The 25,426-nt window shown below is 47.0% G+C and overlaps 5 protein-coding genes across 5 annotated transcripts; 4 read left to right on the top strand and 1 right to left on the bottom strand.

The window, feature by feature from the left end:
• Positions 1-5,371: 5,371 nt before the first annotated feature.
• Positions 5,372-6,527, top strand: ATNIH1004_005400 (uncharacterized protein; the record flags this gene model as incomplete). Its single annotated transcript, XM_033570054.1, has 2 exons — positions 5,372-5,763; positions 5,870-6,527. The coding sequence occupies 2 exons, from the start codon at positions 5,372-5,374 to the stop codon at positions 6,525-6,527; spliced, it is 1,050 nt and encodes a 349-aa protein (XP_033426086.1).
• A 650-nt stretch (positions 6,528-7,177) lies between these two features.
• ATNIH1004_005399 (uncharacterized protein) lies at positions 7,178-7,898 on the bottom strand (the record flags this gene model as incomplete). The annotated part of the gene is made up of 4 exons (XM_033570053.1): positions 7,178-7,362; positions 7,416-7,488; positions 7,627-7,775; positions 7,841-7,898. 4 exons carry the CDS (start codon positions 7,896-7,898, stop codon positions 7,178-7,180), a joined length of 465 nt encoding a protein of 154 aa, XP_033426085.1.
• Positions 7,899-12,567: 4,669 nt separating this feature from the next.
• Positions 12,568-13,077, top strand: ATNIH1004_005398 (uncharacterized protein; the record flags this gene model as incomplete). The annotated part of the gene is made up of 2 exons (XM_033570052.1): positions 12,568-12,712; positions 12,884-13,077. 2 exons carry the CDS (start codon positions 12,568-12,570, stop codon positions 13,075-13,077), a joined length of 339 nt encoding a protein of 112 aa, XP_033426084.1.
• Positions 13,078-14,274: 1,197 nt separating this feature from the next.
• ATNIH1004_005397 (uncharacterized protein) lies at positions 14,275-14,681 on the top strand (the record flags this gene model as incomplete). The annotated part of the gene is made up of 2 exons (XM_033570051.1): positions 14,275-14,533; positions 14,581-14,681. 2 exons carry the CDS (start codon positions 14,275-14,277, stop codon positions 14,679-14,681), a joined length of 360 nt encoding a protein of 119 aa, XP_033426083.1.
• Positions 14,682-14,755: 74 nt separating this feature from the next.
• ATNIH1004_005396 (uncharacterized protein) lies at positions 14,756-15,026 on the top strand (the record flags this gene model as incomplete). Its single annotated transcript, XM_033570050.1, has 2 exons — positions 14,756-14,921; positions 14,977-15,026. The coding sequence occupies 2 exons, from the start codon at positions 14,756-14,758 to the stop codon at positions 15,024-15,026; spliced, it is 216 nt and encodes a 71-aa protein (XP_033426082.1).
• Between the last annotated feature and the right edge of the window lie 10,400 nt (positions 15,027-25,426).

Genomic DNA, 25,426 nt, shown 5'->3' with positions numbered 1-25,426 from the left:
TGCAATATTCAGGGCCATAATTGATTAAAATGCCCTTCTAGATAGTACTACACTTATTCTTTTATAATATATTTCATTTGTATGTTGATAAAGACTTCAAGATTATCCGGTTATGTTATAGTGCGCCCCAGCAACCTGATGTTCCGTTACATTTCTTTTTGATTTTTTTTGCGTCTATCCCCAACAAAGTTCACCTTTATAGGTCACATGTAGTGAAAGGAACACTGCACCCCTTCTATATACATGTTGCAGGAAGCATAGCTGATGTAGGATATAATTCCAATTGCAGTGCTCCTTTCCGTCGTAACTACTTCCAAACTCTAACGACATCTTCTCTCCAACACTGACAAATCTACAGAGAATATCTCAACAAGAGCCGGCAGTTTGCTTACAGCAATATGGGAAATGAAAGCCTCACAAGGCAGGTAAATGGCCTTCTCAACGATATGCTCCGCAACCGAGACCCAAAGTATAGGCTATCCAATGTTAGGAGTAGCGAATATGACACCGCCTGGGTTTCTATGGTCAGGACGAAGGACGGTACCTCGGAATGGGCATTTCCCCAATGTTTCGACGCCTTACTTGATAGCCAATCTCAGGATGGAGGTTGGGGAAATCCTTTTGGGACATTGAACGAATATGCTGTACGCTCGTAGCGCTCCTTGCTATTATAAAGCGTATCAAGGAGTCAAGGCATCTAGCATAAAGCAAGCTTGATATATTTCACGAGCGTGCTTCTCGGGCTATTGTATTTATCAAATCCTCCCTGCCACGTTGGAATATCGATATCACGGATAATACCTTGCCTACTGGATTCGAGCTCTGGCTTCCGACTATATTGGAACAACTTGAAAAGGAAAATGTTGTCTTTGGTATGCCTGAGAGAAGTCGTATTGAAAGTATCAGAGGAGAAAAATTATCTAAATTCCCTATTGAAGATCTATATGGGTTGCAGCAACTGTCCTCATTATTCTCATTGGAGGGGTTTATCGGGATTGTGGACTTTAGCAGGTTATCCCATTTAAAGATAATAGGGTCTATGTTTTCCTCCCCGGCATCCACTGCTGTATATTTAATGGAAAATCCATCATGGGATAAAGAGGCTGCATCGTATCTACAACATGTCATCGATCAGTCGATCGGAAAAGGTCTCAGCGGCGTTCCCACTACGTCTCCCACGACCATATTTGAGATAGCGTGGGTGAGTCTAGTACTCTAAGAATATCTAAACAATGCTTACATTTCAGGTCCTCGACACTTTACTTACTTTTTGGATTTTCGACCGAGTGTCTTGACTCGAAGCCATTGAATAACATGAAGTGTATATGGAGTGTATTCTTGAGCAATGCGTGGAGAAAGGCAACGGTCTGACTAGCTTCGGTAAGCATGTGTATCTGTTGTGGGCTCCAAGGTAATTACAGTAACACTGCTCAGCGGAAGGATTTTGCGTGGACCCAGATGATGACACTGTTCGAACTTTCACATACCTCCACTTAATGGGCGTTTCTTGCTCCCCAAATGCATTAATTACACATTTTAAAGCGGCGGAGCATTTCGAAACATATGCTCGGGAGCGAAACCCCAGTGTAGGCTGACCGTTGGGACGGGATTCGGGATCCCGGGCGAGTTTCAGTCCTGTCCCATATTCCCATGGGAATCACATTTTGATTCCCACCCCGTGCCAAGACTTTTGGGAAGGGATTCCCATTAGAAGGGATTCGGGATGGGAAATTCCCATTCCCACTTACTTTAGAAATTAGGTCCCGTTTCCCGTCCCATTTCCTAACCTAAGATCCCGAATCCCATCCCATTTCCTAACAAAGAATCCCGAATCCCGTCCCACTTCCTAATAGGGTATAGTCTAAAAATTTATATAGTATAAAAATAAGAAATTTTACTATGTGAAGTAATATAAAGTAGTTATTTATCACGTGATTAAAATAAGGGAAATTCCCATGGGATTTTCCCAGGAATCGGGATATTCCCATTCCCTTCCCATCTATAAGTTCGGTCCCGTTTCCCGTCCCATTCCCGAATAGAAATTAGAGGGAATCCCGATCTAGGGAATGGGATATTCCCTAAGATCCCTAATTCCCATAAATTTCCTGAAATTGGTCCCGTTCCGTCCTGGTCCCGTTCGGGAGGGAAATCCCAAGGGAAAATCCCTTCCCAACGGCCAGCCTACCCCAGTGTCACAGTGAATGCACATATGCTGCAGTGTTTATGCCACCTATCAAGTAATGGAGACTATTACAATTCGATTGAGAAATGCATACGGTATATTTGCAAGTCTTGGTGGGAAACAGATGGCTTGGTGTATGACAAATGGGTAAGGCATTAAAGAATAAATAAACCTGGCGCCTTTGGTTGACACAAAACAGAATCTTTCGCCGTATTATGCTATGATGTCGATATCCGAATGTCTTGCACAATATCTATCGTCATATGATCAAGGTCACGTTAAAGGCTTTGCCTGACGACCTTCTGTACTTCCAGCTACCAATGGTCCTTTTCCAAACGTTATCCCGCACACTTTTAACCCAGAAACCTGACGGCTCCCGGGGTTCACAAAATTCCAAAGAGGAGACAGCTTATGCTGTATTGACTGTTCGAGTTACAATGTCCCTGTGTCCGGAAGCTATTCAAGAAATATATAAAGAAGCCATTGTAAAGGCACGAGCTTTTATCTTGTCCGCCCCGGAGCCCGTGTATAGTAACCATCTCTAGATATCTAAGACAAGTTACAGCCTTTTATCAATCTCTCGTGCATACATTCTTAGTGTCCTGAATATCTGTCCGTTGCGCAAAGACAGGCCTGCGGCTCGAAGAGTCATAGCACCGCTTTCAAACCAGATGTTAAAACATGTTGAACTATTTTCAAACCTACCTTTATTCTCGTCAACTCCTAGCTGGATTACCCATGCTTCCGCTATTAAGAGCCAGTTATTACTTCAACGAGCATCCAAGATTGATATTTTTGACGGACGAGTGCCTATGGCAGAGTCAACCCTCAACACTTTAATACTCTCATTAACTTCCCTATACAATTGCTCGATGCTTTGTTGGGCTGGGTACGCAAATTCTATATAGTTTGGCTGAATTCTTTGTTATCGGCCAGCAACTCGAAACTCATGCAGACAAGGTACTCCGCTGGCAAGGGAAGACGATGCAACAATTGTATCAGAAGATAGTGTGCGAGATCTTCGCAGAAATCAGTACTGGCTGTCCACATTCCCAGCCCTGCAGATTCCCCTTCAAGCAGCCGAATAGCCAGAGGCAAGATGAGGCAAATGAAGTGGACTGGAACGATGCGCAGGCACAACTCCGCAAGGCTATCCAAGCATGGAAATGCCTGGCCACTTCTCCACGTATACAACGTGCTAATGAATATGATCAGAGGACCCTCTTTATAGAGATGAGGTGCCATTTGCTTGCTGGTTGTTCCCATGCACAAGTCTCTACTCGAGACTTTGATCAACGCCAGCAAGTCTCTGCTCTGGGGCGAGTGTTCTGGAAGGAAGGCCTCACCTTTCGCAAGTGGGCGCAAGGACAGGGAGCAGATAATGTTGGTTCATCGATCGTGCTTATGTTCATACTCTGCCAAGTCAGCAATGGAAGGGATTTCTTCCCAACGGTCACGGAGAAATATATACTCCAGGATTGGCTTCGACGGAAGGCGTCGAGACACGCCTGCGTAACGACTTGGGAAGTGTTGAACGCGACAAAGTAGAGAAAAATCTGAATGTGTTAAACTTTCCTAAGTTCATATCTGGGCCAGCTTAAATTGAAAATCTTATGAGGCTACACCTCTCAAAGCTGGCTGATTTCGAAATGGAAATGGCTGACATTTCTTTCGCGAAACTTGAGGCTGCCTTGTCTATCAAGAGGCCACGATCAGCAACTGCTTCTTTGGCCTCATATCGCGGGATATTCGAGTTCCACAATGATTTGTTGGCAGCTGGAAAGTCCTATGGTAGCTAAACATCTTTTGCTAAGGTAAAATGCAATAGCCCATCTGGTTAGTACAGATAGTGATAGGTAGCCAGAAAATGAAGATTTAACCAGTCATGCTAAATATAAGATGCACCTTTACTACTCGGTAGGAGAGTACCCTGATGACCAGTAATTTAAACATTGTTTGCTTCTAATCCATTGAAGGCTGATTTTGTTCCTGAATTTTTTAAATGGAGGATGGTCCGGTCGGCCCTCGAAGGTTGACCTTTCTCATAAGGTCTACATTTCTCGCCAATATTTGGACTGGCCTCCCCTAGCAGAGGGCCTGTCGTTCGGACGCTCTGCATCATGGCGGCCCGCTCAATCAGATTTCCCGCGTAATCTCCAGGGCTTGCTGGCTGGCGTCCTCAACAATATTTTCGTTAGACTGAATGGCTTCAGCACAAGGTCCACCTCGGGGTCCTCCAACAAACCTGGTGACAGCGACGGAGAGGTACAAGCAGCTCATATTTATGCAATCTCTAGAGCTTCAAAAATAATGATCAAAATGCGATGAAAATGATCAATCATTTTAACATTGTTACGGAAACACTGAAATCCGCCCGACTTGGCGGTGCGGAGTATCTGACGATCGATTCAACCCCTGAATCCTTTAGTTAGTTGAGCACCCAGATAGGAATGCGAGAGACTCAGTTGGTTGAGATACTGTGATTCCTGGTGTTTCCACTGAATGACATCTACTTCCTAATTAGGCTAGTTGGACTGTAGCTGATAGAATAGCTCCCTGCGCATCACTTCCCTGAGTTCCACAACAAACATAAAAGGCAATTATGTTGAATAATTGACTGATCAGTTATTTTAGTCAACTTCTGTGGCCACAGTTTGCTTAAGAGGGAGCGTCGGTAGCCCGATTGCGACTGTCTGACCACGGTCGAATATACGTAGCAGCAAACATGCAGAAGTATCAGTGAATAGTTTCACGCATTGCACTAATATCAAACATTTCCTTAGTAAATGAGGGCACTCATGAGGAATTTTAAAATGGATATGATCCCGCGGCTGGATACTCGTTTAGTGAAATTCGAACAGTAGTTCTCTGTCCTTCACAAAAGCTACCCGCTACCACTTGCCTCTGTAATTAAAATCGAAGCATAAACCAAATATCTCAGGTAGTTGAAGGAATGCGCGCATCTGGACTTCAGAAGACATGCGAGATGAGCTACATTCCACGTCTCGAATCTCACAAGTTGTCAGGATGATGCATTGTCCTGGCAACCCAGACCGCACACGTGGTGTCTTGCGTGCAAATCCTGCGTTGAGCAAGCTCGATACTCCGTACAAGTTATTTATTGTCTCTGCTCCGTCTGCACACGTCAAACGTTCTTCCCGGTCTCATCTAGTTGGACATTAGGACAAGATGCCCTGGTCCACAAAGATATGTCAGTTCTGTCGGAAGCGATACGCCAACAAAAGAGCGCTTTATAATCACCTATCTGAGTACATTGGCGCCTGGCGTCTTCCAGCCGATGGGATCCACGATGTCTTGCAGATTGAGCAGGTCATCCGCCGCCTTTATCCTTCGGCCTACGAGGCCGATGAAGATCGCAAATACAGATGCTGGACATGTTGCAAGATAATCACGTCGCGTCGGCGGTTTACTGAGCATGTTATTTATCGGCGCCATTGTGGATTCGACCCTGAATCATGGACGGGAAGAGGCAGTATGAATCTCCGCAAATGGTCCCTCCCTTTTGACGAGGACACTGTTCTTCTCCGTGAAGATCCATTTCCATTTCTCCGTCCCCCCGGGTATATTGTCCCTTTTCCTTGCACTTTCTGTTGCTCACCTGAATTAGCGAGCAGGCGGCTATCTCACTGCTATGTTACATGTTTTGATCGTGTCTCACTGACCTAGGAATACTGCCTGTCCAGAGTTGCGATTTATGGTCTACGGATTTCTTCTCTGTTTCGAAGAGGTTAATTTTGGGGAATACCTGCGCTATACAGACATTGATCCCCACAGAAGTGGGCTCTGGCAGCAGTATAATCCCGACAACAATCTACTGGCCATTATGTCTGTAAGCCGTCAGATTTATGATGAAGCCCGATGGACATTTTACACTGGAAACAGGTTCTCATTCGAATCGTTCGACAACCTCCCCGTTTTCCTGGTCGGAATCGGAGTCGAAAACGCCATGCTCTTGCGATCAGTGAGCTGCAAGGACAGATCGGAAAAGTTCAAAGACTACACAGATCACATTCAATCGTGTCTAAGGCAGGCGGCCACGACGGGAGACACGTCAACTGGGGACCTCTACATCCCGCATATCGAGGACCTGTATCTGAATCTTGCAAACCAAGACGCACTGAGACCTAACATCTTGCCTTTTTACTGGAATGATAATCGTCGCTTGCTACGTCCGGACATTACGTCCGTCTCTAGTTACCCGAGTCGAATACGTTTTACGCTCAGCGCCACCCTGCGACAGAATGGCAAAGACACAGTAAATGCCGATCGAATGTATCTGGCTGCATATGAATTATACGTGCAGAGGAACCGAGGAGACTCATAGGCATTAACTGCAGCCTAGGGGTGTATCCACCGGCAACCATCATCTTGTCGGTAAGAATTCCAAGGCCCTGGTCACTCCAAGCCAGGCAGTGTGCAAGTAGAAGCCTATCGGCTAATCGCATTAGACTGACGCATTGGTTAACCCTATGCCCGAGACTGCTTGTTTTTTCAGCATGGGTCGGGTTCGGAGTTCCTTATTGCCCGCTCTTTGCTCTCACAAGCTGGATCAGAATTAAATCCAACTTTCTGCCCAAGCTTCCAATGGCTCTCCTCTTCTCACGATGTGGAATTGCGGTGAAAAGAGGCAGGTATATGGCGTGCATTTGTTGACATGCTTGTTCCGTGAGCCCTCCCCGACCGTCGTCTCGTGCGCTCGAGGATGCCCATGAGCTCATCAAACGGCTTCGGGTGCGTCGTTGATAGAGACCCATTACTCTCTCGGATGTGGTCACGAATCTGGAGCAGCAGTGGTTTAGGTCGGGGTGGATGTTTTGTACGCGCGACGACGGCTCGGGGAGGGGCGAGAGACATGGATCAATAATAAGGATTGGTCTTCTCAATGGACAGTAGAAAATCAGCCCAACAGACTCGTTCGATCCCGTGGAACGGTATGCGAACGCTATCGTTCCCTATTTTGTCGTCGCCTTGAAATCACAGCCGTCGGGACGAACAGTTATCTAGGCGGTCGGCCTTAGCACGTTGCAGCCGCGTCCGCGTAGTTTCCAACGCGATCGTCCAACCTCGAGCGAGTGCGATCTCGTGGTCTAAAGCGTTGAAGACCCCAGCGATGGCAAGGTACCTCTCCGTGTTGCTGGGAACTAGTGCTCGTTCATCATCTGGTGCATGAGGAAGCCAAGACCTGCCTTGACTCCTAGTTTACTGTACATACTGTGCATCGGGAAGTTGTCGATGCCGTAGTCGTCTTTCGCCCTGTTGTTTAAGCTCATCCATTCATGTCCATACTGTACAATAGATTATCATTCAACCAGTATTTGGACAAAGTCAAATCGCCGTTATTCTGGCCCGTCATGGCACCTCGGAACAAGAACACCATTAGAAGGTGCGCCAAATCTTCTTCCCGCGTTCTGGTCGAATCAAACCATGTAGCCGCGATAATGGGAGGAAATCTGTTTTAGTAGGCCAATAAAATTAGGAGTGTAGGCGTCCTTTGGCAGCCGCACAAACTTGCCAGCTGCTCTGCCACCGCTCAGAGTCCGCCAGTAGAGAACATTTTCCAACTTAAGATAGTCTTGCTTGAGATATGTAAGCACCGTGTGTGGCAGGAGGACTAGATGCCTTGAACGACTGACACACCAAAGTTCCCTCTAAGGACCGAGCCCGCCTCTACTGACGGAACGGGCAGGGCAGTCATTTTATTGGGATGCGGGGAAGGATCTATGCTTATTTGCCCAGCCCTAAATGTAGAAGCACACGTTCTCGCCCGTTCACCGTAATCGAGATGCGGGCAATTTTACCTTAATCATTTTGCACCACCGCTGCCGTTTCCACCGGTTAAATAAACGCTCATGCACTTACCCGGACATAAGATTTACAGATCACCTGGCTTCAATTCGGTATTGAACTGGGAGAAAGCTATTCTCGGCGTATGCCATCTGGTTTTTCCCTGCTTCCTTTTGTTTATGTTGTCTTGTTCTGAAGGAGTTTCCGCAGCGGACCTAAACTCAACCATAGGGACGTAAAAAGCAATCAACCAATATTGGGAGTTGCAGGATACTTCGAGCTAACACTGGTATTTCAAAAAGCAAAACCATTCTCAAATCCACCCCCACCTAACTAACCTTTCGCCACCGACCAGGAAGAGTTTTGCCCAGCATGCTCTTGGACTTGCCTCATGAGCTATTACTATTGATATTTCAGAACGTGAGCTTCCTGTATTCACAGGATCCATTAGGTACTAACGATCCATAGCTAAGAGACTGCGATTTATGGGAATTATTCAATACCTCAAATAGTGTACGGCACATGTTGCTAGATGCCTCTTCCAACATGTCGAAATCGATTACCCACCATCCAACTCTCCCGAGTCCCTGAATGGAAAGCCTCTGCCAGCAACAAGAATATTCCAGCTTCTAGGCCAATGGCTACCATTTATTCAAGATATACGCATATTCTGCTATCGAGCTGTGGAGCCCTGCGTGCTAAACCTACTGAGTCGATAGCCTAACATACGGCGAGGTTGGTAAGGAAGGCTTTCAGATCTTCGAGGATCACTTTTTCAACACCAGGAGTTTTAATGACTGACAACTCAATAGTATTGACGCAGAAAGAAGCGACGAGATCTCATATAGCGTCAAAGAACAGCTGGCTGATCAACCTGACCTTCGAGAATTGTTCCATTCCAAGAGTGTTCCCAGCTCCTGGCCGGTACACCTTCCTTTCCACCTCCGCAATGGTCCCCCGTCCGCCGAGCTCTCGTTCCAGGTGACACATCGGGTCCTGGTGGTAATATTAGTGCCTTCACAGTGCACACCCACCTACGGCAAGCCATTACGTCCACTCCGCAACAAAAATAATTTCTCATTTTCTGCCGGCAGAACCATCCCATGTGACTTGCTTGGTTTCACCATATAAATGGCTACTAGTCCTAAGCACCACGTAAAGGTGCAAGTCATGCTTAGGTGTTGTACACAGGGCCTGTACAACTAGGCGTGCAGGTGCAGGTATTGGTGCTTGTGCATGCATATAAAAAATTACACCTACCTAAAGAAGAATAGGATGATCCTTATCCCCTCCCTCCTCCTGGTCATCGTCTAATAAAGTGTCGACCAAAGTGGGCCAATATTACCCATTATTCAGCATCCGCTCGGTCCGACTTTATTCCTTTGTTTTCACCTTTTCCAGCTCTCCCAGATAGATTCAGATAGTTAGAGACCTTAGAGACCTCATTTTCTTCAATGCATATCCATATTCTTATATAATCGGTGATACTAGCTCATACGCGTATTCAGCTGACCGACATAAAGCAATCGGATTCTCCTGTTCACGTTCTTCAGCGTCCAAATTAATTGGATGTTGCTGAGAGGAACCGATTGCCTGCTGATGCTCTCCTCCAGTACCCAGGCCAACAACCCGCTCTTGTAGTCTATCCAGTGGATATGCTACGGACCGCCAGAGCTCATCCCGTACAGTACAGCGGGCAGCCAGATCCGGCCATTTGCAGTTGGCGCATGCACCGCCGAATACACCCAGTACATGGCGACATTCGGTAAAAGGACGCATACCTTGTGGAGTGCGGCATCTCTCACAAGGCACTGGCAGCGTCCGCCCACGGGATTGAATAAGCAAGGCATTAATATACGACGGACGATGCTGCATAAGATGACAAGGAGTTATCCTGCCGCGGATAAATACAATGTCTTGCCCTGGAAGGGCCAGCAGCTGCCGACCTATATCAGTATGTACGTAGTTGGCCAAGAGATTGACTGGCTCGTTGGCAAGACTGGATTCTGTCCAGCAGGCAGGCTCTCGTACATATGGTGAAACCAGCCATCCAATGTAAGAGCTGGAGGGGAGGGGGACATGGCGACGGTTGTTATTATTAAGCCTATATAAAGCATTAAAATTAGCCAACAAAATCTTGTCCGATTATTATAAAAATTTAAAGAAACACTTATTATGCTAAGTTTAATTATCTCGACAAGTTTTATGTACGTACGACATTTTGGTGGGCGGTAAAAAGGGGTAAAAGGTGGTAGAGGTAGTAATTGTAGTGGGATTCATGTAGAAAAGTGAGAGAATTTGGAGGGTTTTACAAATTCTGTACAAAACATTCACTATATTTTTTTCTGCCTAAGGCTGTACATATTCAAATACCTCACTTATTTTTTCAAAAAAAGGGCCATATTCCTTTATTCTCTCCTTATCCTTCTCACCTAGTGCATACTTCTTTCTTGTACGGTAAGCCAGCTCACTTGGAGACGAATCCTTTTCTGTACAAAAAACGAATTACCTGGTGATGAAGATTGAATAGATCTTTTTTGAGAGATAGGTAAAGTAGAAGTCTGTTCAGAGCTTTCTCTTAGAAAAAGAGGATCTTTCTCCTTTTTTTTCTGTTTTTCTTTTTGATCTTAACCTTCTCTTCCTTCTCTTTTTTAATAGGAAAGTCATCATTGTACGGTGCAAGATAGCGCTCAATTACCAAGAAGATTTGGTAGTCTCTCTCACCATTGACCGTACAATATTCAAACCAAGTAAGTAGGTCCTCAATTGCTAGACGTCCAGATAGTGTATAGCTAATAAACGTTGGTACCCGTCCTTTAATTTTAGTAGCTAGTTGAAATGTCTCATCCTCCTCTTTTCTATAAAGAGGATGTTTAATTATGCCAGGTAAAAGATCTTCAGAGATAAACTCTTTAATATTATCAACCGTACGCGCAGTAATTCGGATCTAAATCCTATCTTATTTTGGTTAGCATTGACTATTTTGCTTATAATCTTTATACTAACCAATTTCACTTAGTGTTTTCGATGCTCTTGGATCGTCCATATTAATGACCCGACGATAATATGCCACTGTAGCTTTGTACGAGGTTGGACGGGTGATATGTTGCTGTCTGCTCCGTCTAGATAATAGTTGAAATACTGGCTGCCGCTGTGATGTACGGGGATAAGAAGAGAATTGTTGGGAGATAGATAATGCATGAGATGTACGGGAAGGAGGAGAATTAGTTAAATCAATTAAAATGGAAGGTAAAGCGCCACAATCAAGACATGCTTTACCTTCTAGATAACGCTGACCGGTCAGGCCACAGAACCTTGACCAAGATGGCCGCATTTGCAAAGAGAATTATAAGTCTGTACAGATAAAAGAGAAACAGAGAGAATAGGAATCCGTACAAGATATAAAAAAGATACTTTGTTTGCTATGCCACGTCAGGCTCCCAGTCAAGCGCCCCAACCGGTCGACTTAGTAATCCCAGTACAGGCTCAGACTGCATATTAATATGCAAGGTGATAGCCTCACGTAGCTGCAGATATTCAGTACGAAATGGTATTAGATCGGCATCCAGTCCATTTGGTAATACATTTTCAGGGTCAAAGCCCATCCCCGAAGCTGTGTACGACAAAATTGCAAGGTTTCTGCAGGAAGATATTGATCAAGCTCTAAATGCTATTAGTAGAAGTTTTGTATAGCTAGGCAAAACATATCATATTCCTGGACATCTCTTTGAAGTCTCTGTACGGTATCATTCTGCACTGGTAGTCCATAATTAGAAATATCTTCATCCGGATAGTGATACAGCATGTACAGCTTGCCAGCAACAGAATTTGGACGCTTTGTTTGGCGTCGAATTCTATGGACATTCCATACTTGGACAAAATTATATACCTCTGCTCGAATAATAGGCATATAAATACTGTACAAAGCAATCTGATCAGGTATAGAATCCTTTGTAAAAAGACCTTCTTCTTTAAGTGCACGGAGAGCATTCTATAAGTATTAGTATATTTTTATAAAAAAAGGATAAAAAACATACTCTCCATTTGTACATAGCTGATTCACTTAGCTTTCCCCACCAGGCCTCTATTCTCTGATTCTCCGTACTTGATCCGGTGATCCAACAATCATTCTCTTGTACAGTAGGATTATGTGCTTGCTGAAGTTGGAGATGTGCTGCTTTAAAAGATTAATCTCTGAGCCATAATCTGATCGAATCAACTTCGGCTGAATCTGTATAGTTTGAACAGTATAAGATACTGTCGAAGAACATAACTGCCGTACGAGCAGAAATCCCACAGTAAATCCAGATTATATAGCGGAATAGGCAAATTGCAGCATAATTTAATCCCTACACTCAAGCTTTAGATATCCATCCACTGACCAAAGCCAGTTTGGTCCTGGTACAATATATTCTCCTCGTTGTCTTTGCATATCCAGATTCCGACAATCAATGGCATCCGGAAGTATTGTTCGATACATGGAGAAAAGACGGTCACTAGTAGAAAAAAAAAGAAATTAGTATAAATATTAATAAAAATAGAGATTCATACCGAGCAATTATATAACCCTGGCTGCGTATATGACGGTGCAAAAGCTCTTTACCGTATCCCTGGATTATTCCCTTTTCTGCCTGTATATAGATAGTCCCTGCACTCTACGGGAGTTTGCGCGCGGAATACGGCGGCCCGCAGAGGTCCGGTTGCGCACTTCCCCGGACACTCCACGTACGTGTCAGAATAAAGCTAGTCCATATTGGGACATCATGTGAATATATATACCCAATACTCCTCATAGAGGGGTTGGGCAGAGAATCCTTCTGAATACAACCACTTCAGACCCCCAAATAATCGAACAGTACGCTGTGTGTCGCTGACGTAAGACCCGTCCCCCTACAGTCCCCGTAGACTGTCGACCGGCCCCACCCCGTACAATCCCCGTCGACCGTCCAATGCCGAACGGAGCCCGTCCCGACACCACCAACACCGGCTCCCGTCCCATCGTCCGCCAACAGGAGTTCCCGAGCCGTCCCGATACCACCCACCCCGGGTCCCATCGTCGGTCGATAATGTTTTTCGATCGGGATCGTTGATTCGGTAACATTTTCGCCCCGGTTTCCGATTATCTCTTATAACTCCGGTTACCGACCACTCAGCACTGCAACCCGATCGCGACTGCGCCCAACCATTCCGGTATGTACGCAGCGATGCTGAATAAGAGGGCAATGGTAGAACTCCGAAGGAGTAGGTCAAGGAGACACTCTGAGACAGCTCAGCCTGGCAGGAGAGAAGACAACATTCCCCTTACGCAGGTGCGCTCCGTGGTTTGTAAGAAGGTTGTTGATTGTCTATTCCCTCTTCGAACGAGGACTTAAGATAACCGTTATCCATACAAATGCCACATGCCAGTCCCTCTAGTTCCTCCACTATAATACAAACGGGGATTGTTTGGGCAACATATGACGCCCGATCCCGGGATGCTCCCCGACTAAGGTGCCGGCGCAGAACAGGCCCACGCCATGGAGAGTAAGTCAAAAGAGCGCTCTTGGGTGGCCCGTCTCAGCCCTGCACGGATAAGTTACTTTTTCAGCAATCTAGCGCTGGAGTATTGCGCTGATTTGCCGGACAGATGTTCTGCACTTACTGCATTGTCTTTTATCCAGTGCTACGACATCTCCTATCCAGAACACAACACAACACAGTGAAGGATTGGATGGGGACGAAGATATATAACACCTATTACCATGCAGTTAGACAGCTCCATTTAGTCCCTCGCGTTCAATGCAAGCCATTCACTACGGAGAAACTTGGTTACCATATTAACTCGTCAGTGCTTTATCTCCTCTTAAGTATACAAGCCTTAAACCCTCGCTTCGCTCGGCGGCTTGAAGTCTGCCTGACGCTATTCCTATTATGGTCGACACGTGATACTGATTCGGACCGTATCAACGCGAACACAAAGAATTATAGACAATAAAGCCGTAAACAGGCCGTAATTAGGGCGAAGAACAATAGCAAGTAGTGAATTTATATATAAAGAAGCCTATTCAATGACATGCAAAGGGCTTATCCAGAGGCTTACAGATCGGTAGGACAATAGAAAGGCCCGAAATATATAAAGAACCACAATCCCCCGTAGATTCAGAGCTCAGATCCGCAAAAGTTTTGAGTCAAATATTTTGATTTTTTACGGACCCTACCATGGCCCACCGAGTTAATGGACCTGCCCCGGGTCGCTGGCGGCCAGGCACCTCGACCTCACCAATTTTACGGGCCAGACCTCCTCTGCCATGCGGCAATTATCAACCTTCCCCGCTGTCCGCGAGCCGCAATTCCGGGCCGCTGGGGCCAGACCAAACTTCCGCAGAGCCGTTAATGCAGAAGCAGTCATGGGCCAGGCAACTGGCACCTTAAATACGACCCAATGCACGCATTGTGCGCGGGCTATGGGCCCTTTACCCTGTGCGTTTCGTCCGCGGGCCGCTTTGGTGGTAGTTGTGCAAATTGCCACTACAACAGTAGTGGAAATCGCTGTTCCCTGCGCCGTTTGTAAACCCTATTCGGTCTGTAAGGATATCAGCTAACGACCGTAACAGCCCAGCCGGAGGAAGAAGGAGTGGAAGAAGAAGAGGAGGAAGAGGAAGAGGAAGAGGAAGAGGAGGCAGAGGAGGGGGACCGGGGGGAGTGGGCCGTTTAGGGGCGTATACAGTCCGTCGCGCTGCCCCCGCTGCTAATATCCGCAATGCCCGCCGGCTACACCGGCTTTTTATCATGGCCGCAACGAATTTCGACGCGGCTGCGGCTGGCCTTGCGGCCGTCGCCCGGGCTTGCACATTAATTGCGGACGATTTTGCAGAGGACGCCGGTTTCGAGCCGGTAGGGGATCCAGACCTTGACAGTCTGGACCGTGAGATCCTAGGAGACGACGAAGAGGGGAGTGAGTAGGGGGTTTCGGGTAGGGTTTTACAGCCTGTGATTAGTGTTTTATAAAGGCTGCGGCCTGGGGCTGGTCCCCGAAGTCAACGTTCAGAGGAAACACTAACCGTAGGATATTGTAGACATTGTAGAACTTCAGGCCATACCACATTTTCGGTTGTCCTTGCGTACGGTGACAATAGGATGCTCAGATTCTTGACATCCGTAACTCTGGAGAGGGCCACATACAGCTGACCGTGGGAGAAAGCAGGAACCCGTAGATCAATTCCTACAGTCTGCAGTGACTGGCCCTGTGACTTATTTACAGTAATTGCAAAGCATGGACGGACCGGAAACTGTGTACGGATAGTTAAACGGAGCTCATCAGCATTTGAATAAAGCGTAGTCGCGGGATTACATGCTCTATCCCACAGTAGTCGCCTGTAAGCACCCGGCCTTGATAACATGCGGTAATAGATCCGTAATTAAAAGGCGTGTTCCATTGCAAAGACCCTCTGACGGCCGAAGATTCCGAAGCAACATAACAGGCATATTCTTTTTCAGGGCAAAATGGAAGGTGGAAGGCCCGGCAGGTCAACGACTGCAGAATTCAGTTGTATAGTCATCTGTATCATGATGCACGTTATCCTGAAAGCCTTATCAACAGAATAACGGACCGACAGATCACCTGGCAGGGATGCGTAACCTGGTTATTAAGCTCTGCGAGGTGGATATTACGCATGGTTAATATAGCACGGCCCGCAAAGAAATCCGGGTCCTGCTGCCCATGTAATGAGCGGTGGGAAAACACGCTCACAAAGCTCCTCCAAGGACTGTACGGTCCTATCCTGTAGGAATACAGGTAACTGCAGTGAGCCGTACATGTCCTTCTTATAAGACATATAACTCAGCCAGTCTGCAAAAGCCCGATTTACGCCGGTAGGCGGCAGCCGCATATTGACTGTAAGATGAAGAAGCGTCAACTGGGGCCATATAAATGACCTCTGCAGACAGGCACCAGTAATACCGGACCGTGGAGCCCTTGGTACGACCGGAAGAGTTTGGGCAAAGTCCCCGCCCATTAAAAATGGTATTCCACCAAAAAGTCGTTCGTCGTTACGGACATCAGTAAGGAAATTATGGCCGTTTGAAAAGCTAATCGGTGCTGCATGGCACCTATCCCAAATAACAAAGTCCACGTCTTAAAGAATTGAGCCCTTGCGGTCTGTATATTAATAGAAGAGACTGATGTTTCATTCAACTGTAGGGAATACCAAAGTAGAATGAGCTGTACGGCCGTAGGGTAGAAGCAAGGAGGCAATTCCAGAAGAAGCCACGCAGAGTATTGTTTTCCCTAAAGACCGCAGGTGATAGTAAAGGGCCCTGTACAGGAAGGTCTTTCCAGTCCCTCCCGGACCTTGCACAAAAAAACTGGCTGCCTCCCGACGTTCTACAGCTGCAACGACTTGTTCAAAGCAAGATTTCTGGTCATTATTTAGCTGCTGTACCATATCCACGGTGGTAACACCCAGGCTTTCAGACCGTAGATCGGGCATAGTCATAATATGATCGGATGCTGTACCATGCCATGGCCCGCAAAAGTCTGGTAACTGATAGTCACTCAGAGTCTTACCGTGCTCAGATAACTTGCCGGACAGCAAGTACAACCCGTAGTCAAAATGACGGTCCTCTAGACTTGGCGGATTCTCCATTCGGTCAATCCTGCGGCCTAGATCACCACAAATACTATCTTTAAAATGATCCCAGAGCGCATGCGGCTCCGTAACGTCCCCGAAGACCAATGCAACAGTTAAAAGGTTCCGGAGTTGGCGGCCGGTTGCAAAAACAGCCGCCTCGTTAAATGCAGCAATCCATTCACGATCATCATCTAACAGGCCCATTGCCTTACAGGCCTCTTTAAAGGTGTCATACACAACAGTATCCACAGTGCGAAGGTCCTCAAAGGATATCGAGCCAACCCTTACAGTTAGTAGCAATCGTATATAAAAGCGCTCACCCTGGTTCGGATGACAATGATACATACGCCCAACAGCAAAGCCCGCCTTACGGGCTCTCCACACCTGCTGACTACCGGACGAATCCCACACAAAATGCTGGGGCATATGGGCGTAAAGATAGCGAGGCAGGTCTTTACGGCCGCATACGCGTTGTAAGCAAAGTAACCCATTAATATAGTCGGTAATCCTCCGCTAGCTGGCGCACACGGTCCGTAGACTGGCCAACACGGTATGGGATTATATGGCCACCGGGAGTATGCACCTGTAGGGCTTGTACTGATGGCCATTCTTGATGAACTGGGTAACCTAAAAGACGCCATACAGCCTCGGACGGCCCAACATAGCGGGCCTCAAGATACTGGCTGACCTCACTGTTCAGGTCAATGTGAAGAGTTGTACGGTCGGACCCTTATAAATATATTTAGTAATATATTTAATACCTCAACACCACGACAGATCTCAACATTAATATGGGCTTTGAACCGCTTTAAAAAATATAGATTGTAAGGGACCACCTATCTATTATTAATTTTAATTAAACAGCCCTGTAACTCTTTGATAAACCGGCCTGAACCCAGACAACAGCGACAGTACTGGGGATATCTGTTTTCTTGCGGGAGTGTCTCCATTATACGGCCCTTTGGGAACCGCTTGGTACAGTATAAGTTACCCGAGTCAGGATGTTTATCACAACAGGGGCTTTTGCATTAAAGTCCGGACCGCAGGGGTTGTGGATCATATGTGTCTTTACGAGTTCATATAGTTCCGGGTCGTCAGCAGGGTTAGGGAGCTCTGCACACACAATCTCGTCAATATAAGGCCTGAAGAAAACGATCACGGCCCGCTAAAAAAAGAACTAAATGCATATGTGGGAGGCCACGCTTCTGGTACTCAATGGTAAAAAACGACCGTAGGATTTACCGAAAATACCACGTGTATGCACGTCTCGAATAAATTCGGTCCGTTTTAGGTTAAACACGCGGGCTACCAAGTCCGGACGGTCCTCCCAGCTCTGGCCGGGCAATAGTTCCCGTGAAATTTCGTTCCATTTAGGGTTCGCAGTAAATGTAATAAACAAAGAGGCGGCCCGTAATATTGACAAATTGACATTGGTCCTGATATAGCTGCTGCATAAAACGTGGACTGCCAACATGGCTGATGGTAAAATAACTCTACGGCCAGATTCAATAGTCGCTTCCACATCCCTATCTGCATGGGCAAGGCTCAGTAAGTCCAGTGTATAAATCGGCCCGTATATCATCCTGGTGCCTTGTAATCCAATCTAATTGGACTGCTCGATCGTAGCCCAGGCGTCAACTAAATACTGCTGCCAGAGCGGCCCGCACACAGCCATGAGCTAAACAGGTTGGTACGGGTGAAAAGACGATACGAATAAAAAGCCTGGCTAAGAGCTATTTGGCGCTGCGCCATATTCTGCAGACCCCACTGCCAACCACCATCACCGTAGGGAAAAGCAACGGATACTGACGGGATGTAAGCAGAGTGAGCAGGGTAATTTTAGTTAGTCCTGAGCCTACTTCGGGCCGCCGAAGGCGCAACACAACATCCCGAAAGTTTAAAGTATTGTCTTCTGGGCCCAAATCGGGCCGGGGAAAGACTGCAGCAACCTCGCCAGCGGTTGGAAGATTATACCGACGGCGATCATTGCCCTCTAAGACTTCAAGATGCAGAGAGGGCGCGAGGAGCACCTGTACAGGTGTCCAACGGACTGTGGCCGCCTCTAACTGTTCCCATGCGGTCTTATATATATTGATAAAGGGACTTACACAGCGTAGAATACCGTCCAACTTCTGCAGAATAGATTTATTAAGGACCTTATCTGAAGCACAGCGAGCAATATTCGCAGCTGCCGGGTCGTGGAACCACAGCTGAGCGTACTTCGGCTGCTCACCTTCATTAGCAAGTAATGGTCCTTGCAAATGGATTAATTGCCCCTGTATTTGAACCGGACCGTGTTGGCCAGCGGTACGGTTGTCAGATTTCACATTTATAGACGTAAAACACAGCGCGCCATTATAATGGCGAATATTACGGCGAAATTCCCGGGCCTCAGGGGTGTTTTCAGTATATAAGCGGCTTAATTCATATGGTGGCTCACGGACGGGGGAGGTTGCACTTCACCACGAAGGCAACACTTTGTAAAGACGGGATTGCGGAGTGTAGAACCGTTTTCTCGTTCACCCTTCCAGTGTAAAGCTTGCAATATGGACACTCTAGATCCATGCGGCCCAAATCCAACGGTCTTATATAATATATCTGAGATCGGTAGCCGAGCGGCAGAGGACCGTGCAAGCCCCGTACGATGGCCGGGTCATTATCAGGGTCGCTTGCGGCTCGTCGGGGTCGTCTTCAACAGGGTTTGCAGGAGGGACTACCCTTGGGGTACAGGGTTAGAAAGACGATACTCATTCAACTAAAGCCAATTTAGAAAGACCGCAAAACATAGGGGTAAACAAACACGACAGTTAAAACAGCGACTGTAGCTTGCGCCGGTAACATTTCGGTTCGGCACGGCCCACGAGAACTCCTGTATATCCTTAGAGCAGCCGCAACGCGAGCAGTGCTGGAAGCCTTTAGTGGCAACACGATGGCGGCGAGGCCTAGGAAGAGCAGCTGACGCTTTTTCGGACCGTAGATTAGGAGGAGGCAACTCAGAGGCCGCAGGAGCAACGGAGGTAGTAGGGGATACTGGGCGTGAAGCTAGGCGTGAAGCTGTTGGAGCAACCGAATCGGTGTGTTGGCGAAGTCGAGCAACCGGTAAAAGTGTTAGAAAGGTCTGTAAACGCTGCGTAGACAACTTACACGGCAAGTTAAGCATGTTGCGAACTGTTTAGAAGCTTGCGCCCCTGAAGGAGCAACGCGTGAAAAGTCAAGGACCTCACGGATTGTTTTACAGCGAGAGCAATATTGGTAACCGTCAGGAACAGGTTCAATGACGGACCGCTTGCGTCTAGGCATGGATGTAAGCGCAGACTATATGTATAGCAGAATTATAAACAACAACCGATTCCATGTTTACGGCCGGAAAGGGGCGGGATGGAACCACGAGTCGGGCCAGAAGACGGCCCTACGGGCCGTAGTTGCGAAATGTAGGCTCCATACTGGCCGTATTTCTGATTCCACCCGCACACACGTGACTGCGGTGGGTCCATTATGATTCTGTTATAATACAAGCCGTTGACCCTCGCTACGCTCGGCGGCTTGAAAGGGGACCGTAAGCAGTAGGAGGATGGGGGGTAGTGGGTGCAGTGATTTAAAGATTTTTAGTAGTTTACAGCTCATACTTAGGGCCTTCGGGCATGTAGAACTTGTAAAACCTCTGGATATACCACATTATCAGTTGTCTGTGCATCTGGTGACATAAGCACTGTGAGGCGTTCGACATCTGTAACACGGGATAAAGCAACGTAGAGCTGGCCATGAGAGAAGGCAGGGATCCGTAAATCAACGCCTACAGTCTGTAGAGACTGACCCTGAGACTTATTTACAGTCATTGCAAAGCAGGGTCGAACCGGAAACTGCCTGCGGTGAAGGGTGTAGGGTAGCTCGCCAGACATCGACTCAAGTGTAATACGGGGAATTAGGTGTGTTGAACCCATATAATCACCTGTAAGAATGCGAGCCTGAATAACATGCGGCTTAAGATCTGTAATAAGGAGGCGGGTGCCGTTGCAAAGCCCTTCTAACGGCCGTAAATTTCGAAGCAACATAACGGGCATATTCCTTTTAAGGCGCAATACAGACGGTGGAAGACCCGGAAGTTCAATAGTACGGAGAAACTCGCGGGGGAATTCTTCATAGTCGGCCGCTACTTTATCCGTAACTACCTTATCAACCGCGTAGCAAATAAACACATTCCCAGGGATACAGTCCGTAATCTGGTTGTTAAACTCAGCCAGGTAGCTATTACGCATTGTTAGGATAGCGCGATCAGCCCAGAAATTTGGATGCAGGGGACCTTGCAGAGTATTAACTGAAAATACACTCTCACAGAGCGCCTCAACGGATTGCACAACTCTGCTTTTAATATATGGAGGCAGCTGAATTGGCCCTTGCAAGGCCGGTTCATACAACATGCGGGCCAACCACTCAGCAAACTCACGATTTACACCTGTAGGCGGCAGACGCATATTCTGTGTAAGGTGTAAGACCCCTTCTAGTTGACTCCATATTTTAGATCTTTGCAAGCAAGCTGCCGTTATCACGGACCGTGGAGACTTCGGGACAACCGGAAGCGTCTGAGCAAAGTCACCACCCATTAGAATTGGAATGCCCCCAAAAAGACGTTCGTCTTTACGGATGTCTTTAAGCAAACGGTCAACCGCTTCGAAGGCGTTGCGGTGCTGCATTGGGACCTCATCCCATATAAAAAGATCCACCTCTCTTAGACGGCGAGCTAAATCGGTCTGCAAAGACACATTACACGTAACCTCAGAGTGAAGCTTCAACGGGATCTTAAACGTAGAATAAGCTGTACGACTATAAGGCAAGAGCAACGCAGCAATGCCAGAGGAAGCAACACATACTACCGTTCTTCCTGCAGATCGTAAATAGTAGTAGAGGGCCCTATATAAGAACGTCTTGCCAGTCCCTCCGGGGCCATGGAGGAAGAAACTGGCCGCAGAATTGTCCATGACAGCAGTAACAACCTTATTAAAACATTGGCGCTGGTCCTCATTAAGCTGACTGACTAATTCTGCACCTGTAATATAGTCTTCTTCGACAGCCAAATGTGGGAACGCATCCGTATCGTTAGCCGCCCAACGGGCCCAGGATCCCTGCGGGTCCGGTAGACCATGCTCCTTAAGCCCTGTGCCCTGCTCACGAAGAATACGGGCCAATAAGAAGAGACCGTAATCAAAATGAGGGTCTGTAACATCGGGAGGCTCTTTTATACAGCTAATAGCACGGGACAGATCATCGCATATGTCATTTCTAAACCGCTCCCAGAGAGCCAGCGGGTCTGTAACACCTCCAAAGACTAAAGCCACTGCAAAAAGGTTGCGTAGGGAACGACCGACTTGAAAGACCTTGGCCTCCTCAAAGGTTGCAATCTATTCACGGTCGTCTTCCAAGAGACACAGGGCCGTACAGGCAGCCTTAAAAGTAGGATACAGTTGGCCGTTAACAGTACGGAGATCTTCGAATGATATAGGACCAACCTTTACAGTTAAAAGTAACCGTATATAGAACCGTTCACCATGCCTAGGACTGCAATGATAGATTCGACCAATTGAAAAACCTCGCTCCCGCGGCCGCCACACGAAGTCCCGGGAAGTCCAAGTGAAATCCCGAGGCATATGGGCGTATAAATACCGCGGGAGACCATTTCGGGCCGCATAGTTATTATAATCAAAAAAACCCATCAAAGTAGTCCTAAACCTTCTTAAACGGTCACGAATTTGGTCCACACTGTCAACTTCTCGAATCGGAAGCTCATGCTTGTCGGGCTCATGCACCTGTAAACCCAGTACCGGAGGCCATTCCTGGTGGACAGGGAAACTTAGCAAGCGATATACGGCCTCCGCACATCCAGTATAGCGGGCCTCCAGGTAACGGGTCACCTCATCGTCCAAATCGACCCGTAAAGTTGTTCGATCTGGGCCTTTATAAATATATTTTGTAATATATTTAATAACATCTACCCACGGCACACCTCAATATTGATATGACATTTATAACGCTTTAAAAGATAGGCATTGTAAGGTACGATCCAGCAATTATCTATCCAGACCTTAATTCCGGACCGTACCTTCTTCATAAAACCCCTGCGCTCTGGACATCGACGGCGATAAAGAGGATACCCTTTTTCCTGAGGCAAAGTTTCGGCTGATTGCTTCTTTGGAAAACGCTTTGTACAGTAAATATTGCCTGTATCGGAGTGTAAACCACAGCAGGGTGCATTCGGATTGTAGTTTAGACCGCAAGGAGTGTGCACCATATGAGTTTTTACCAGCTTATACAGGTCACTGTCCTTAGTAGGATCCGGAAGCTCAGCAGACACAACCTGGTCGATGTGATATGCCTGAAAAAAACGGTCTGGTTGTTTTAAAAAAAGGACCAAATGCATATGCGGAAGCCCGCGCTTTTGATACTCAATGGTAAAAAAACGGCCCAAGGAGTTGCCAAAAATCTTCCTCTCAGTAAGATCGTGAATCATTTCGGCCCGTTTTAGATTAAATACTCGGGATATAACCTCTGGACGGTCTTCAGCCTTCTGACCCGTAAATAGCTCACGTTGAATTTCCTCCCAGTTGGGGTTCGCTGTCATTGTAATAAATAGCGACGGCGGACCGTTAAACTGACAGATAGACATAGCATCCTGAAATAACTGCTGTAAATTCCGGGGACTGCCAATAACAGTTGCAGGTAGAATAACTTTACGGCCCCTATTATCTGTAACAGCCGCATCCCCATCCGCCTGAGCAATTAGGTCTGTAAGCCCCATATAGCTATCGGCCCGTATCTCCTCTTGATGGTTAGAAATCCACTCCAACTTCGACTGCTCAATAGAAGCCCAAGCGTCGACTAAATATTGCTGCCAGAGGCGGCCGGCCCGTAGCCAGGGACTAAAAGTGTGAAAACAATTAAACAGGTGATAAGAATGCCACATCTTCGCTGACATACGGAGATTTGCACGTGTATTATCAGGGTCATGCAGTCGTAAATCCCAGTGCCAGCCCGGCTCACCGCAAGGAAACAGTAAAGGATACTGTAAAGGGAGATAAGAAGCATGGCTACAGTTAATTTTAGTTAGTCCAGCATTGTCTTCGGGTCGACGAAGCTGTAAAAGAACATCCCGAAAGTTCTTACGACCGAAATCATTACCTAAATCAGGGATAATTGCAGCCACCTCGTCTGAAGTAGGCACGTTGTAGCGGCGACGATCAGCTCCTTCCTCTAAAATAAGATGCATTTGAGGCGAAAGGAGCACATCAACAGGGGTGGAACGGAGCTAAGCGGCCATAAGTTGCTCGCGTGCGGTCTGATATAAAGAAATATAAGGATTTACTTGTTCAAGCATGTGGGTCAGCGGACCTAAAATATGAGGTTTTAGCTTAGAATCTCGACCTAAACGGACGGAGTCACCGTAAGCAGAATCGTTAAACCACAACTGTGCAAAAACTGGAAGCTCCCCGTCTTCATTAAGCAGAGGGCCTTGCAGGTGAAATATCTGGCCATGGATCTGGAAAGGGGCGTGCTGGCCTGCAACACGCTTATCTAAATAGTAAACTGCAGATGTAAAACACAGCGCACCGTTATAATAACGAATGTATTGCCGAAACTCCTGGCCGTCATGGTCTTGAGAGGTGTAAAATTCGCGTAGGACCGCAGGTGTGTTTGCAGGAGGTAGGTGAACTGCGCCCCGTACACAACACTTTGTAAACACAGGGCATTCCAGCGTTGAACCGTGATCTCGCTCTCCCTTCCAGTGCAAGGCCTTACAATTAGGACACTCCACATCCATATGGCCTAAATTAAGCGGCCGCATACGATGTAATTCCGACCGGTATCCCAATGGATTCCTAGGTGCGTCAGGATCTCGCAGCTCATGGGGCTGAGGGGGCTGTAAAGGAGGCGCGTTTGGCGCAGGAGGATGAGCACGGTGGTACTCTGTAAGCTGTAAAACTATCAGAACAGAACTGCACACAGTGAAAAAATAACAAACACGGCATCTAAAGCATCTCTGCCAGACCCGCAAGCTCGCAGTTCGATGGGGTACGGTTAGTTTAAAGTCGTCTTCCGGCTTGGAGCAGCTGCATCGCGAGCAGTATTTAAAGCCTGGAGCTGGCACACAGCGCTGTGTAGATGTTTGCGGATTAAGAAGTGCAGTCTCTGCGGACCGTTTTGGACCTCGCGGCATCCCCTCCAACGAAGCTATACGTACAATTTGTACATGGCCAATCGCAACGCGTAAACATTTCCACGCGTATCTGCGAACCACGGTCTGCTCAGGGCCCATTCGGGCCGTAATTAGCCCGGAAGCATGCGCGTAGGTCCTAACACGGGTGTAAAATGCATACTGTCTGCGGTGGGGCACCTGTAAAATCGTATAGTATAGTAAAATAAATAGTAGAATTACCACCAACTTATTTGACACACCCCTCAGATTCAAAGCTTTCCCCTTTTGATCTTTCTGAAGTTATTCAGCTTGAATCTGATCTATCTCGGAGGCCTAGTTGGTTCACGAATGTGTTGAATTTCTGCTTTGGAAGCGCTTTGGTGAGTCCATCTGCCAACATCTTGTCTGTAGGCGTGTAGCCAATTTGAATTCTTCCTTGGAGAGCTTCCTGCCTGAGCCAGTGATTATGGATATCAACATGTCGAAGCTTCGTCTGCAAGCGATTGATATCTTCATGGACGAGCCGGATCGTTTGACGATTATCACATAGTATTTGAATATGTTGGTGTTGATCCAGTTAAATTTTTAGCTCTTCAAGCAGCCTACTAATAAACATCCCTTCTTTAGCTGCTTGGGACAGTGCTA

Source organism: Aspergillus tanneri (assembly GCF_003426965.1).
Source record: "Aspergillus tanneri strain NIH1004 chromosome Unknown AapTan_4_pilon_pilon_pilon, whole genome shotgun sequence".
NCBI lineage: Eukaryota > Fungi > Ascomycota > Eurotiomycetes > Eurotiales > Aspergillaceae > Aspergillus > Aspergillus tanneri.
This window is presented reverse-complemented; position numbering and strand designations above follow the sequence as displayed.